This window comes from Liolophura sinensis, chromosome 11 (assembly GCF_032854445.1).
Source record: "Liolophura sinensis isolate JHLJ2023 chromosome 11, CUHK_Ljap_v2, whole genome shotgun sequence".
Lineage (NCBI taxonomy): Eukaryota > Metazoa > Mollusca > Polyplacophora > Chitonida > Chitonidae > Liolophura > Liolophura sinensis.
In genome coordinates, this window is record NC_088305.1 from 17,032,219 (window position 1) to 17,049,774 (window position 17,556).

General features: G+C 49.0%; 1 protein-coding gene across 1 annotated transcript; it reads left to right on the forward strand.

Moving 5' to 3' along the window:
• Positions 1-7,082: 7,082 nt before the first annotated feature.
• On the forward strand, positions 7,083-17,194 carry LOC135478128 (sodium-dependent glucose transporter 1B-like). Its single transcript, XM_064758399.1, has 5 exons — positions 7,083-7,274; positions 10,900-11,049; positions 13,285-13,570; positions 13,979-14,863; positions 17,145-17,194. The coding sequence occupies exons 1-5, from the start codon at positions 7,083-7,085 to the stop codon at positions 17,192-17,194; spliced, it is 1,563 nt and encodes a 520-aa protein (XP_064614469.1).
• Positions 17,195-17,556: the final 362 nt, after the last annotated feature.

The following is a 17,556-nucleotide window of genomic DNA, read 5'->3' on the forward strand; positions in this document are numbered from 1 at the left end:
AACTGTAAGTACTTCAAACAACTTTTCCTAATGAAATATATATGCAGGCTGTCAGAAGATTTGTGGTAAATATGGTGTGACTTTGAGGTGAAATTCTCTGTTATGATGGAGGATAGACGAAAAACCTGACGTCGTTTCAGGTGGGATTCCAGTCATGTTGAAATTCATTATAGTTATAGACGAACAGCATAAAGAGTAAGACCAGATCAGTCACCACAGTGTGATAGTTGGCATATGGCCTCAGGTAACCGGATGAAGAACGGCCTCTTGTCAACTTACCTCATTTAGGGGTTATTTTAGCTGGTCATGTAAGTACTTAAATAACAGCAAATTAGGTAGATAAAAATGCAATGATGTTAATTGGAATTTGTTGGACGTCACTGATCCAGAGTTTTGCAATTATTAGAAAACATGCGCAGTTACTGGCATGCATGTGCCACAAATCTATTTACACACTAAAGCTGACGAGAAGGAACGTTTCTATTTAAGTAGTAGGGGCAGGGAGGGTTCTGGCGCACTCTCCATTTGGCAAATGGAGGCCCCCAGCCCCTATTCCCGGCGAGGTCCAGAAGTTCTGGTATGCACACTATAGGTTCTGGCGCACGCCCCCCTTGGGGCGCACGCCCCCCTTGGGGCCCTCCCCAGAACAAAATAGAGGCCCCACCCCCCTTTCCCTGCATCCCCATACCCCCCCCCCTTAGGCGCCTCCCCAGCAAAGGCATACACGCTTATTTACAAGCCTCGCCTACACACACACACACACATTGATATGAGGCGACCTAGTTAGCATTTAATACATAAGGATGATAGTCTATTTATATATATATATATATATATATATATATATATATATATATATATATATATATATATATATATATATAGGCTGGCTGTATTGCACAACAGGGTGATTCAGATGATTTTCTCCCCACTATAGGGCTTAAACCACGGATTTTTTAAAAAAAAAAATGTGACAGTCTTTTTCAGCGTGTCTTGTTTAATAAGATCCAGTATTTTTAGGAGAATTATTTGGAAATATTTGTTTATGCGGGATAGACTTTCCAATTTAGCCTATGTTTCGTGGGTCGTGGGATATAGCTCAGTCGGCTGACAGAGGTGGGAAAGGCGCTGTGTGTAAGGGGCGTATTCATGTACTACATGTATAAGGGGATGTTTGCTAGCTCAAATCCGGATTTGGTCTCCTGTATATGTAGTATATGAATGCGTCACCTGCATATGGCGCCGGGCTCTACGCACTTCTAAGGAATCTCTGCAACTTTCGACAGTTTCGGGGGCAGAGAGACCTTACCAAGGGGTGTTGTAGATGGCCCAAAGGTAGTGGGATGTGTCAGCCCCAATTAACCCCGCTAACGGTGGGTCGGTAGGTGATTAATTGGTAAAAGGCTGAGCTATAAACCAGGCCTTTTGCTTTTTTGGTCCATGGGCTGGGCATTCGAACCCCACACCGGGCAGAATTTTTTTTAACCCCAAATCCAGCCAAAGGGGGTATTTTTGACGGGTAAAATTTTGAATCAACAGCCCACAGACCAGTACACTGTTTCAAAGTGTATTAATATTATATGTATGTTTACTAGATTGTGAATATTTTTCTAACATGTATGTTTACAAAGTGTATTCATATATGTATTCAGATTACAGAAATGATGTTTGACATGCCCCAGAGTTAATTTCTCGACATAGATAGTACATGTATTTGAATTGTTTTTTACAAAGTTTATTTCTACCTACTGTGACTTAGGCGCTCAAAAACGTATGGTGCCGCTACTCTTTTAGTGAGTGACAGTCACAGTGGTGATAATTTTGCCTGTTCTCAGAGCGATGTATACTGTATTCTGATTTGGTTCCGCTGCATGTGAAGTAGTGTAACAAGTTCCCCCTGGGCACCTCCCCAGAACATCATTTGGAAAGAGCGTTTTTCAGCTCTTGCCGAGCTAGTTTTCGGCCGCGATCTATAAGCTGTTTTTTCGTGCTTTCATCGATCTCTACGGCGTTGAATGCCTTACGAGACTTAGCGTATATCTCCTGCTTCAGATCAAAGTAGTTGTTGAGCTCCTGAACGACTTGCTTGAACTCTACGTCCGAAATAACACCATCAGATAATGCCGTAGATACCTGCGCACGGATGCTGTTAAGTTTGGCCTCGGCCAACAGCCGTATATCGTTATGTTTCTTGGCCTTTGCGTGAAGTCGGCGGCTAACGAATTTTCCGGCGACATTTAAGACACCGCAGGCTAGGGCCGCAGCTTCCATGGCCAAGACAGCAGGGGCTGCAATTATTGTTGGGAGTAGTCCCACGCCTGCAACCCCTAGTCCCAAACCGGCCGGGACCATGGCCGAATCAAGGGCCTCGGCTGCTAAGACACCGCGCCGGTACTTTTTGTACAGGGCCCGACGCTCAGATTCATGCTGCCTCTGTATTTCGCTGATATACTACAGGCGATGGGCGTGCGCCACGCCCTCCGGGGGGTTTTCAACCATCGGTGCGGTCGGGGTCAAGGGGTGGTCATCCGTCGGCTCTTCATCCGTGATCGCTGGGTACAGGCGTCCCATATTGCTCGTCCTACGAAACAACAACGTCGGTAAACTCCAAATCGTCATCGGGAATACTAACACGAAAGCTGCGAAGGCGTATACCGGACTCTAAATAGATTTTCTCAAGATTGACATCGCGCCCTGCAAAGACCCGTATATCCTCGAGAGAGCTCCGGATGACTGGTTCGCCCTGGGCCGGTAATTTGATCATAAGTCTGAGCTCCTTTCCATTGCGCTCTGCAGGCCACTTTAGTCTCACACCGGTAATCAAGGAGGAACGGCGCTGAGAGTCCGCGCCAAGTATGATGTTGTACATAAGAATAGATCCAGGATTTATTTCTAACACGGACGTAGATGGGACGTGGGCTGTAAGAAATTCGGTCTCTACCCCATCCTTCGCAGCTAGTGTGTAGATACCTGCACCTAGTTTACCACCCCGAGTTATACTACAGCCGTTGTTTGGCATCCACGACACGAAATAGGTTCCGGAGTTGAAAACTTTTTTCACTTCGCCACTAGCGCCCCAGAAGATCGGGACCGTCATCGGGGTCACCTTCAAATCTACAACCCAAGTGGGGTCGCGAGCTCTGGTATGAACAAAGCGGTCTTCAAAGCGAATTAATGAGAGTTTTTGTTCTTCATTCACCTCAGAAGGTGACCTGCGCTCTTGCTCTACAGAGGATGGGACATCTTGAAGGGAAGCAAACGTGGCAGGTTCTGCTTGCCCCTCAGCAATCTTTTTGCGGTGGTACAAGCCATTTTTTAACTCGAAGGCGTAGATTTTACCTTCCTGGCCTTTGCCACATCTGTCAAGTCGGTTAAAGCCAGGCACGCAGAGGTGGGCCGAATGCTTCCACCATACTTATTGTATTTCTAGGGTAGCACTGAGGTACTCTACATTAATATACTTACCGTTTTTGTCTAAAAGTGCCACGGTCAAGTGTGTTATATAGTCGGCGCGCAAGGCTTTGTACTGTGGGTTGGGAAATGAAACTGTCTTCCCGCAGTTTATCCCTTCACCAGTCACGGCGACGGCCTGAAGTAGTGTTGAACCGCCACCGAAATGTGAGGTTATTCTCACGTTTTCTGAGGTGCTCAGTTCATCCAAATGGACGAAGACTTCTTTGTGTGGGGCCAAGTTAGGTAGATTTTCACCCTCCATAGTCCCCCCTATGGGAGTAATCCCGTCGGAGAATCCTAAGATGGGGGCAAGCTCCACGAGCGATATGGTGGTATTTCTAGGGAGGGTAAGGACTAAGCGGCCCGTGGCTTCATTCAATCCCAGAGAAACCCCATGGGGGCGGAATATGTCCTTGTCCAGCGCACAGACATTGTAGTAGCCCGTCGGCACTTCAACATGTTTGCCATCGCTTGTGCCAATTCTAAGCCAGAATCCCACTGCGGTGGGGATATTCAGCCAGGCTGGGTAGAATGTTATCTCGCGAAGGGCAGTTTTAAGGCGGCCGTTGAGGCTGTTAAGGGCATGAGGCAGCGTATGCTGTGCCCCATTTAGAATGTCAGACAATGTGATGAACATTTTAGCTACGATGAACAGCGAGGCGTACAGGTTCGATAGAGGCCACGTACAAGGCCGGGGCATTTCATAGTATCCAAACCCACGCAGAGCAGCTCACGCGATTTGACATCTACATCGATGAAAAAAAGGCCTTTCCAGTCCAGTTCACAGATGTGTTGGCCAAGTATCGGCTGCTAAAGATAACCAGCAATGACATTGTTCGGGCCTGGAACACCAATCCTATGCAATTCTGGCAGAACCAAGTGAACTTCGCGGTCTGGTGCGCAACCACGGGCTTTGGCGTCTCTGCAAAAGACCATCTTCTCGCCCCCGACCAACGAATAAGGGCCCTTTACACGTTCCATGTGTATTACCAAGTTAGGCGGGTCTTGGAAGAGATCCAGCCCCCCCTGCCGCAAGACAGAGCGTCCCAATCGAAAACCCCTACGACAAGAGGGCCTATGAGAGGATTTGTAGGGAGTTCTGCGTAGATGCGCACACAGACTGGAGGCGCAGGGGGGGGGGGGTGAATCACGGCCTCGGAGAGGCATATTACTATGTCACGAGAACGGGCTACAGCCCCATTGGCAATGGGACCTTCGATCCGAGCAGGATGTCGTTCTCTAGAAAGCCTACAACGCTCCACGTCGACTACATCGAGCAGCACGCCGAGGAGGCTTGGGCGGCGTTCATTGTCGACACATCCCAAGGATTCACGCAGCCGGGCGTAGAGCGCCTAAACGATTGCATCCGGACATACGTGTGGGCTATTCTAGGCGCCCAAGCGCAAACAAGGGCGCGTATTCTAGGCACGGCCACAGCCTTCGACGCGCAAAAACAGTTTGCCGCGAACGTTGAAGACGCTATTTCCTCTCTGATCGACCTTCCGTCTGCTATCAAACGCTGCCAGGACGTGCTACAGTATGCCGGGAGCGCTGTAGACTTTGTGTATGGCATAGGCCTATATATGGCCCCCAGCGACAGGCTTCTGCAGATCGGCCATGTGGCGAACTACAACAACAAAATCGTCGTGGCCACAGAGGACCAGAAGCTAGGCGCCAATGAGGGTGTGAACGCTAAAGTGCCGCCCACTTTGCACAAGCGCGCACCTTACCCACGGGATCGTTGAGCCACAAGAAAGCGTCCCACCACCCACCGCGCGCGTTCAGCATGTTACTGCCGCCGGAGGCAAACAGGAACCCCTATTTCCAAAGCAAAAGAATCACGATGCGAAGAAGACAGCCATCGTCGTCGCTGGGGTTGGTATCGGCTTACTGCTGCTGTGGACTATGCGCTAAATACTTGCGAACAGCCACGACCATTAGGCCACCTACTGCGACGACTAGAGCCAAGACATTATCAGCCAGCCACCCAGCCGCTTTCCCGAGAAGGTTCAGTAGTCAGGACACGATACTGCCAATAATACCCGGAATTGCAGCGGCAGCCTCCCCAGCCAGCTTGCCAAGGGCGCGCGCCAGGGACTGGAGATGCTTTTTCACCCATTCTTTAAGATCACGCCCGTCGGATGGAGGTGGTGTTGGCTGGATGCCCCCGCCAGTCAGCGCCAACTTTATCGCTAGCCCCAGTGTCGAGATCGCCATCCCAATTGCCGTGAGAATGGAGACCACGGTTATTCCCTGCTCCCGGAAGAGGGTGCGGACGCGCTCGGCCAGAGTGGTGTCCTTGTGTAGGATGCGATCGACCGTCTGCTTGATGCGGCGTATTTGCGTGCGCAGGGCTTCGGCCATTAAAGAGGCTGCTTCGAGCCGGGCCACCCTCTCGTCCATGAAATTCCTTATTAGGTCTTCGATCCGGCTCCTGGAGAATTCATCAGGGGCCTCCCCCAACTTCCGTTTTTCTTTTGCGATGTCCTTATCGAGACTTGACAGCTTGGCGAGGTTATTCGCGTGTTCGCCTTCCGAAGTCTGCAGTGCCTTGTCAAGCCCCAGAAGTTCTCGCATGGGAAGGGGAGGGTCGTTTATCGTTTTAAGAACCCGCCCGACCTCACTATCCGTCAAGCTTGTTTCCAGTGTGTGGACAGCATCAGCGGCCTTTTCGCTGGTTGTCTTAAATCCTCTAGCTCCATTGTATCTACCTCGCCGGCCGCGGCACCGAGTTCTGAACTCGCTGTCTCCAGGGCTGCGACCGCTGCCGGATGCAACGATGGCTGTTTACTTCTTTTCCAGTCCATAAAGCCCAGCCCCCCCCCCCCCTTAACAACATCAACCCCCCCCCCCCCCCTTTATTGGCGACTGTTGAGAGGGATAGCGGTCTACCTCTTCGTTTGTTGATGATGTCCAGATGGGGTGGGCTACGAGTCGCAGGCGCCCTTGGACAACCTCAAACTTCTCGTAATGGCGAAAGATGGAGGTAAGGCTGGGATCCACCTTCAATAAGGCATCGTAATAATCATTCACGGCGGCCTGCGTCAGCTCTTGTTGAAGGTTTCTGGCGGCCGCACCCTGGCTTTGTTGCTCAGGAACATCATCACCTGCAAGGAGAGGGGTCTGTTCGTCGTCGATGTAGTTGTCCTCTTGGGCGTCGTCGAACGCCGGATTATCAAAGTCGAAGTCTGCCATAATCCTCGTATTGAACATTGCAAGGTATACCTTCAATACACACAATGGATGCATACGAACGCAGGCTAAATTCTTTCAGAACACTCCGTAAGCCTCGGGTCTACATGGTGTACGGCAGTCCTTGGTCGTCACCAACAACCCGAGTACGATCGACCAGAATCAACAACTCTTGGTCCGCTTCCTCAACCTCGGCGCAAAATCATTGTGCCTGGTACCGTGCGCTTTTGCCTTCTCGATCACGATCAATTCATCCGACCCGAATGCCACAGTGGTCGGGAATCTCGGACGCGCAGTAGTCAAGAAAACCACGATCAGAATCAGCGGTAATGAGGTAATGTCCATTGACGACTGATGTGTTTCATTGCTACGGCGACTTATGGCTGACCAAAAACGAACGGCGGAATGCGGTCTACCAAGGCATCGGCAGCGAAAACATGCATAAACTTCTAGCTGAAGCGGAGTACGCAAGTGACGACGATACTGGAGAAAACGCCATCGCTCGCGCCTTTGGCAGCCGGTTCCACATCCCGCTAGACTTTGAGCTTCTAGATAGCTACATGCCATTGTACCAGAGTGTCTTGGCCGACCGACTGGAGTACAAACTGACGTTCAACGATTACGGCCGGGTCATCCGGGCAACAGACGATGCCGATGCGACTTACACCATCGACAACATCAGCCTGGACTTCGATATGGTCACCGAAGAGGAGCTCGCTAGACAGATCCGCACCCAGTTTCCTGGGGGCGTCTCCATCCTGTATGATCGCGTCCTCCGCCACCGAAAGTCTGATACTCTCTGGAACATAAACCTGAACACGCCCGCGAGAGCAATGAAGGGCATCCTCATGCTGTTCGAGACTAAAGGAACCCCGTGGGGGAGGAGGTCGGAATCTCCATTTGAATACACGTCGCGACCCTTTCTATATAGATCAGCATGTCTACTCCACCCGGTGACGGAAAAGTGCAAGTCAACGCGGCCTACCACGCCGCTGTGGTCTCTCTCCTGGCTACTGGGTACGCTTGTCTCGGCCAGATGTTCCTGAAAGGAGCCCTCCCGAAGCTGGACTTAACACACCGTGACGTCGGCATGGTCATTGCAGATGTAGGCCTGGCCATGTTTTCGAAGGACCTGCTAATTAAACAAGGGCTCCTTCCTCCCAATATAATCAAGTAATAATGGCCTCCATAGCAATGATGATGGGCGGCGCCCTCGTAAACGCTTTGGCCTTCAGCGGGAGCAACCATATGTTTTCGATGCTGAGGAGTTCCGGTGTCGACGAAGAGCGGAGGCGCCATGACCGCGCTGTAGAGCAGCTCCAAGCCGCCCAAGACAAATGGGCACTGAGCGCTTGGACTGGATCAACGATGAACTCCGCCGCCAGGGCCACGCTGTCCAAACGTTCCGGGATGTCGACACTGCAATCCGCGAGTATTCTAGGGTCACGGGCAAAACTCTTACACGCGATGCACGCGAGGCGCTGCTGGGCGCAGAGCCACAGCTCTCCGATTTCTATGTGCCTAGTCAAGATCAAAAACACCGCGAGATGACCTTCGTCATCCTGGGGATGTGTGTGGTTGGGGGTGTGAGTTACGGAATCTCAAAACTCACCAAGTAATCCGAACTGACTGTGCCGGACTCGCCATCGAGCTCCTCGCCGGGCACGATCTTAGTAGTGAGGTGGTTCTGCGCCGCGACGTTTAACATCTTTTTCGTCGCAAATCTGTTAGAGGGCTGCTAGAATACCTTGATGACATGGCTAGTAAGGTGTCTGCTCGCCTGGCAAATATCTACTACAGCCCTCGTGGGTACTGGAAGGGCCGCGCGGCCATCCAGAAACTTGCCACTGCGGCTAAAGTCTCCGAAGATGTGGTCCGGGCCTGGCTGAAAAAGCAGGCTATCTGGCAGATATACCGCGCTGACAGTTGTTGATGTCGCTTCTCGCTACAAGGAGGCGGAACCTCTGGCTACTAAAGATTCTAAAGAAGTCGCTGATGCTCTCTCTCGCATTTACAAGCGGGGACGAAGCTTCTCCAAGTTGACCCTGGGCGCGAGTTTATGGGTGGTGAGCCAACTGCTGGCCAAACATGATGTCACAGTCCGCCGAGGCCGCGTGAATATCCACCGAGACCAAGGCATAGTGGAGCGTTTCAACCGTACTCTGGCTGAGCGGCTCTTTGGACATCAGTACGCCCAGGAGATGCGCCTCCCTCCCGAACACCGGTCTACTGAATGGATGGCTCGGCTGCCCTCTGTTGTGGCCGCTCTGAATAACGAGACAACGAGACTGATCGGTAAAAAGCCGAAAGACGCCATCAAGGCAAAGGGGGTGCCCCATAAGCCTTCCTCGACGGCTCCAGGTCGTCCCGTAGGTCTTAATTAGCGGAAGATCCCCGAGGGTGTTGGCATTCGTTATCTCTATCAGCCTGGAGAGCTGGAGGGCGGCCGCCGTCGCGCGACTGATCCTGTGTGGTCTCTAGAGATATATCGGCTTGGGCGCTCTGTCACAAAGCCTAATGAACCCGTGCTGTACTATCTAGACGATACATCGGACGGCCCGCGACGGGGATTCGTTCGTGAGGAGTTGCTTATAGTGCCTCCCAATGCTCAACTTCCCCCAAATGGGGTTCTACGGCGCTAGTAGCTCCTTGAAGAGGATGTCCCATCCTGCGGGTGCCGCATCTCTATGGCCGTAAGCCAAGGTGTAGACACCATCTTCGGCGATCCAGCGCTTACTATCGAGGGGGGACAGTGAGACCTTATTCAGGTGCTGCCCATAGATATGGTGGCGCTCTGATCGCAGCACGTCCATACCATGTCGGAAGATCTTCTTCTCGAAGAGGGCCTCTTTGTACTGCTTATGGCGGATGCACTTTTCCACAACTCCCTTTTTCACGCCCTTGGCCTTCTTAATGTTGGCTCCGCCTGCCTCCAGAATGGAGTACATCTTGGGGCGCAGACCTATGTATTCGGCGATCGGCCGCCCCGTGCACTCGTCCTTCATTTTCCCCAAGACCTTCATATTTTGCTACGCTGTGCAGGGGGTGGTCTTGTGGGTAATCTGAGGTGTCGTACAGGTTTGCATTCTCAGCCATATCCCTATAAACATCCTCAGTCTGAATCTCGAGTAGCAGACTATCCGTGTCAGTGTAGAGGAGCTGGCAGCGCTCTCCGTACTGGGCCTTCATGTGGTTGTAGTAGAAGTCGTCCATCAGGTGCTTCGCGAGATCTAGAATGCTCATGCCCACGTAGATAGGTCGGTTTAGGACTAGACGGGTCTTGTGCATCTGAATCGCTGCGAGGTCATCATCAAATATGTTTGCCTGTGCGAAGCTCGGGCTGGCTATCAAGCGTCGGAGCTTGTCGTCTTCTCCAGAGCGTACCAGCTTGACGTCCACACGCTTCCGGAGGTTCTCCATGGTTTTTCCGAAGACCGAGTTGTTCATTAGCTTGTACAGGTCCTTCTCGAATTTACTTGCGGCCGTTTTTCGGAGCTCGGTGTTCATCCTGATATAGGGTTCCATCGAAGGGCTCTGGGCGAATCTCAGGGCCCGGTGAACCTTTGTCAGGCGCATTCCCAGAGATAGATACAGCTGTAGGTTCCGGTAGTGCAGGACGTACCGTTCCTTGTTGCGGAGGTTGGGGACCAGCTTTTCGACCTCGGTAGGCGCTTTCTTGCCGAGAAGGCCGTGCTGATAGTCTGACATCCACTCCTTCTGGACCACCAGACGCTCCGGGGCTAATGGGTAGCTGTTATGTGCGTTATGTAGGTCGGCTGGATACTCTAGGTCGGCCTCGAGGATGTAGCCGGAAGGACTGTCGTGGGGGTGGTTAGCAATCGTTTCACCGAGACGCTGCGCGTCACCTACCCACTGGAAGCCGCCCGTTGGAAGAAACTGAATCATAGCCCAGCCATATAGATTATTGGCGTCTAGGTATTGGATGTGGCTGTTTGGGCTTTCGGGGTTGTATCCCTCCACCTGCGGATTATTGGCTTTGGCGTATCGCTTACTTACCATGGAGATACCTCCTTGCAACCCCTTCTCAATGAAGAGATGTTGGTCGTAGTCGGTCAACAGCTCCAGCTCTACCCCGGTCTTCTTGAACAGCGCATCCCACGAGAGACCTGGGCTCGTAAAGTAGTGAGCAGGGTCCAATCCATACCGCCGTAAACAAGTCTCCCGGAAGGCCTCAAACACATCAGCCAATAGGAACACGTCTGTATGACAGTAAAGGTATGTGTTGTCCTCCAGATTGGTGCAGTCAAATGCCTTCCATACCTGTTGAGCGTGGATGTAGTCCTCATCGCTAATGCCTCCGACTTTGAGCTTACTGTAGAAAGCCTATTTGGATGGGAGGCTGGACTCGTCGAAGCGCTCCCAGGAGTCCATATACTCATAGGGGTAGACACCCTTGCGCATGAGTAGCTTTCGTTTTTCTTCAGCGGGCTCATACAGGGCTGTGATGTGGAAAGCCTCAGGTTTGTTGGCCTCAACCAGATTGTCAAGGGAAGTTGGTAAGAACTGAACGCTGTCGATGAAGCGGAGCTGCCCCAGCGAGAAGGAGATGTACTTTTCCGTGTTGTTGGGGATGCAGGAGATGCGGCCCTCCGCCTTACTTATGGCTTGCATCAGGAGGTGCCCGTCGTAGCCCCGTAGGTTGTGAAAGACTACTGGTATGGCTGTCTTGGGACCCAGCCGCAACTTTAGGTTGCATGCGTTATGGGCCGCTTTAGGGATTTGAGAGATGGGTGTGGGGGCGTTGATCCTCCCAAAGTCAAGACCATCATTGGTGGGATACTTTGTTGGTTTCTGACGGTCCCGGGCGGCTGGAAATAAGGCAGATCGGAGTGCCCATCGGAGGCAGTCGTCGTCTTTGTTCTTCACATTGATGACTGCTTTCTTGTTACTCACAGCTGCAGGTAGGGGGATGTAGGACCCGCCTCTCAGTGGCTGATACCTTGCAATGTCAAGCCAGAGTATTTGCACCCTATTGACAACCCACCCTGGCCCTCGCTGTGTCCATTTTTCCAGCACCTCCTTGATGGTGGGGAAGGCCTTATCTAGAGCCCCATCAATGTCACCAGCCTCTAAGAGGGCCTCCTGTTTGCTGTGGAGTACTGGGCTGGTATACTCTTCACTGCCATCGGCGTTGTCCTTTCGCAACTGAACCCTGAGGCCTAGTTGGAACTTAACCCCGTTGAGTGCCAGGATCTCTTCTTCTAGCTTCTGGCGAATAATAGCTCGAATTTCTTCTAAGAAGGCTATTGGGTCCGTCCAAACGCCTTCGGGTACGCCCATCTGCCAGGCCCGGAGGAGATTCCGATGTTAGTGAATTCTAGTTTCTTTTCACCCAGTATTCCGCCTAGCAATTCATCCAACTCCTCGTTACTGAGGAAGTTCTTGACGTCTTGCTTCAACTCAGCCACAGCCGTTTTATGCCTGTCGAGGATCCCCTGCAATGATTCCAAGGTATTGCAGGACCGTGGGTACTTAGGCCGCACACCTAGGAGCGTCTCAAACTCCCCCCGTAGTGCTCGCGCTTTTTGATGGTGCCTCATTGTACGCGCCCATATTGTCATTATACTAATAAAAGCATCTCTCTAATTGTAAATTTCGATAGCCGCCAGCCGTTTGAACTCATCCAAGAAAGTCTTGAGCCTCCGCTGTCTTTCACGCATCTGGACCCTATTATATCCGCAGGCCATGCAAAGCTGAAATCGGTTTTTAACACCCCGACCACAGCTAATACATGGCAGGGTACCAAGACCCTTGCGCAGACGGTTTAGGTGAACCCCACAGTACTCCCCCAGACAACTCTTACCACAGAGCTCCGTGGAGCCTATGGGTAGCCACCGGCAATTATTATAACCCTTTGGCATGTTGTTGTTGTATACACAATTGGTGTAGAAGCATATCTGAGCAATGGGTATGTCTAATAGAACCGCAGATGGGGGGTGGGGCCTCTATTTTGTTCTGGGGAGGGCCCCAAGGGGGGCGTGCCCCAGAACCTATAGTGTGCATACTAGAACTTCTGGACCTCGCCGGGAATAGGGGCTGGGGGCCTCCATTTGCCAAATGGAGAGTGCGCCAGAACTCTCCTTCCCCCTACTACTATTTATAATATAATAATTACAGCATAGAGATTAAAAACAGAACAGTGAGGACAGTGCGATATCTGGCCAATGTTCACACATAACTGGTAAAACACGGTCTTTGTCTATTCACCTGAGCTGGGGTTTTATTCTGACTATCCATGTCAGTGCTTAACTAGTGGCAAATTACACGTCCCCAAGCACCATGACCGTTGAAAATATGAGTTAGAAAGGTCTTTGTTTCGAAAGATTTCACGCATTAAATAAGAATAACGTTTTCATTCCTACTCACAAGAAGCCCTTTTCAAATGGCCTTAAATTCACAGCGACGGCACTGTGGAGAGGCAGCCGAAAATAGCCAGTTGGCTACAGAGGTCGCCGCTTGTGTTGGTATGTATTCCTACGCGGCATTAACGAATGTTCAAGCATTGCAGTTAAACGTTTTACTATCGGTCATTCACCGGCAAAAAGTCTACCTGCGTCTAACCATTTTACTTACACTCTCTAATAACATTGAAAAAATTCTTTTCTTGCGTTGTTTCAGGGACTAAAAATTGCATTACTTGGGGTGACCTTCCTTGACCTCGTACAGAGAACAGAGACTGATGTGAAAACCGGTTCTTACCTGTTCGTGGTTTCAGGCCTGGGGTCTATGCTGGGGTCCGTAGTGGCGGGCTTCCTATGTGACAGGGGCTATGCTCACGACACTCTCACCTCGGGTCTAGTAATCACAGGTGTTTTCGGTGCCCTTATACCATGGCCAAAGTCATTTTTCTTGCTTTTGTCGGTGAATTTTGTTGTTTCTGTTGGTTTGGGATTCACAGAAACAGGTAAGCTTTCCGTAGTGATATGAACCTAGATATCGTTCTCTCTCCTCAAACCGTTTTCTTCTCATCCAATGTACTTGGCAAAACTGGACTGGCTCCCTCTTGGAAACGGCTAGGTTGTTCACAAAGCTGTACATAAACACGTCACGGACGTTAGTTTAGTTTATGGATTCAAAATTTCTCACGGGTTCATTATTATAAGAAGGGGGTTTGACATCTTTCAAACACGTATAACTTAAACATTTAATGGTATATTAACAACGAATGATAAATGACCGCGAGAGTGGCGAAATTAGTATATGCTGGTTTGATGTGCTTTCTTAAAGTAGTATAAATATGTGAATCGCTGAAAGTTGCGACCACTGACTTGACAGCATGTAGATTTGTTGTTCGTTCTTTGTTGTTTTATAGTGGTCCCGTTTCTTGTGGCAAAGCTGTGGGATGGGGACCAAGCCGCCTACACACAGGCCGCCTATTTCTGCTTCTCCGCTGGTGGTATCTTGGGTCCAGTCATCGCAGAACCCTTCCTAAACCCGCTATTGACGACATCAAGGATGGTGAGGAATGTGTCATCTTCACACCTCAGCCTGGGTAATCTTACTTCTGAGGTCAGTGTAACTTACGATGCTGTAGCTAATGACGTAGGTCGTATCTACATCCCGTTCTTCATTTCTGGAGCTATCACCTTGCTTTCGGCAGCACTTTGGACGACAGGCTTTTGTAGTGATCGACATCGATACAACAACAGCAGAACGAATTCTGTGGAAATGGAAAATAGTACCAGTCATACTGACTCATCTGAGTTAAAGAGATACGCCTTGTTCTTTTTCCTTGCTCTTGTGGCAGTGTTTTTTGTGCTTTACGACAGCGTCGAGGATGGCTTTCAAAACTACGTAACTACCATTTTGGTGGACAGCATGGACTGGTCAAAGTCTGATGGCGCCAAAGCCACTTCCGTGTTCTGGGGATGCTACACCTGTGGAAAGGTCGTCGGCTTTTTCCTGGCCAGGATGTTGGAACCGTTCAAACTCGTAATGGGGTGTTTCCTGGGCTTAAACACTGTGTGGGTTCTACTCATTTGGTTCCTACAGAGCGAAAGCGTTTTGTCCTGGATCTTAATAGCCCTTTTGGGTTTATTCATGTCCCCGTTATATCCAATAAGCATGTCAATAGCCAACACGTACATATCATCAGGCATGGTGTCCTCCATTATTATTACATCTTCAGATCTGGGATGTCTTTTGAACCCTATTGTGATTGGACACCTACTGCAATCATCCTCGGAACATTTAGCAAGTATCTATGCTTTTCTTATTGCAAGTCTACTGTCGGCTTTTGTAATGATGCTCATAAGGGTTCATATGTGTTATTTTCGTAGAGAATAGTAATTCTATGTTACCCACCATTCTTTCACGACTTCCATAAAATTCATATTGTTGCATATATGGACATTCACACTAGTTACCATAGCAACCTCTGAAATGGACAAATGGCACAATTTGTTGGAATTGCAGAGCATAAAGACAGCTGAAATGATAACATTGTTGTATCAAACGATTACTCGGAAAAGGTTTCGCTGATCCGTGGCAACAAAACAACCTATCCTGATCGGAAATAAATGTAAATAAAATGAGGATTGAAACTCATTTTAACAGGCATAAAATGAATGGAATGAATTTTCTTCTGTGACGTTGCAGTATTTGTGTACTTCATATACGTTTTATGAGCACACATCCGCCGATAATTTTGACGTAAGGAAAAAGCAAATGGGTTCACAGCTTTGAACCGTTTTGATAGAGGCGGGAGCGAAAGTTAAGAGTGAGTGAGTGAGTGCTTGGGGTTTAACGTCGTACTCAACAGTTTTTCAGTCATATGACGACGAAGGAATCATTAGGGTGCATGCACGTGTAATGTGCCTCCTTGTTGCAGGACGGATTTCCACCGCTCTTTTATTTAGTGCTGCATCACTGAGACGACTTACCGAAGGCAAGTAAGCCGCCCCGCCCGAGCCATTATACTGATACGGGTCAACCAGTCGTTGCACTATCCCCTTCATGCTGAACGCCAAGCGAGGAAGTTACAACTTCCTCTTTTAAAGTCTTAGGTGTGACTCGACCCAGGATTGATCCTGAATCTACCGGTCCCGAAGCGGGCGCTCTACCAACTGTGCTATCCGGGCCGGTTGAAAGTTAAGATGGCGACCCGAGCATAATTGTAGTTTTTATTGTCTCAGATCATTGACTCTACCCTACTGTTGTTAAATGTGTATATGCCGTCAGAATATTCGGAGAATTGAGATTTTTCTCGACTGTTTGGGTACGATTATGACTACTCTTGAAGATACAGTTGTACCCATTGTGTGAATAGTGCATGTTGGGGGTTGAAATGCACATCTATCACGAAGATTTGGCGAGTATCTCCTAAAGTTCTGTTTTGACCATAATCTATGTCTGTCCGACCTTGACCTTGACCCAGGAATCCCTATATCCACACTAACCCAATCGCCTTCCATTCTGTATCCCTTAGAACCTATCATTGGAGCCATTCTTTTTCTAGATTCATAGCTTATACAGGTATAATCTGCTCATATCTCCAGTTTTCGTGTTTAGATCAAATGACAAATGAAAAACTATTGAAAATTTATGTTAATATTTATTCACAAATAGTCAGAATACAAATGTATACAAAGATATAATAAAAACGATTGTCGAGTTTTAACTAGTACTTGGTTCTTTCACAGCTGATCTTAAACAGGTTTGTGTGTTTTACTGCATTGTAAACGTTATCGTTATCAGATCGAAAGCCATTCACTGCCTCCTCTTTTAAACATGTCCTCTCTACGATATGGCTGAAATATTGCTGATGTGGCGTTAAGCCATAATCATTCTTTCATTTATTCTATGTACCTCCCAATGTTCAAACTAACGAAAGTAGTATTTGTCTTTGTTGCCCTTCCTATGTTCTCGCGCAATGTAGGATTGTAACACAGACGATACGAGACAAATTATGTAGATGGCACAGAACTTTTAATGGAAGATGGCGGACAACCTGTCTCAATACAACGTATACAATGATATCACATTATAATTCTGGACAAAGTATTTCCCCCTGAATTAGAATGCCATTGAGTTATCTCCCCTAAATCGCTACAATCACTAGCGGGTTTATTTACACTTGTTCGAACACTGACTGAATAAAGTTACTTTTTTACACACGTAACTACACTGAGCCCTTAGGAGTACTAGTATCATGAATACAAATGCAACCAAAACTATGAAATCTGCCATACTAACGTACCACTACTACCAGTGTATCTTCAAAGCTAACCGCATTATATCAGTTTTTATAGATCGGCCAGGAACTACAACACAACAAGAACTAAATGGCATATTACCGAGGGGCAGATGGCCTCTGAATCTTACATATAACACAGACGAGACGAGACAAATTATTTACATGGCATGAGGTAAAAACCTGGGCATATTCAACGTAAAATTTTATTAGGTGGCCAGTCTAACAAAATCCATGTCAAAATTCTGCTCTCAACACACTCATGTGATGCTTCTTCTACCCTTAGGTAGGAAGATCTTTTCTAAAAACAGGAACTTTCCAGTGGATCACTTTTAAAGCCTCGTGCCCTTGTAACACTCAACAGCTGAATCAACTGTAATTGATCATAACTCCTGCCACAAATTCAATAATCCCAATGTTCTAGATCAGTTCACAACTTAAACTACAAAATCTACAAAGGAAATGTTATTTAACACCTAACTGCCATAGTTCACAGCCCCAACAATCAAGTCTTCAATTCGCTGACACACTGGTTGCAATAGGGTCCACAACTTCGGAAATGGTGAACCTATCCCCAGGGGGAAAAATTGCCATGGCCACGCCACGGTTACTCCGTCACAATTTACTGTCCTCCAGCAAGAAAGCGATCTGTACTAGTGGCATTTCCCATTGTGTCGTAAGTCAGCCGGGACGGTGGT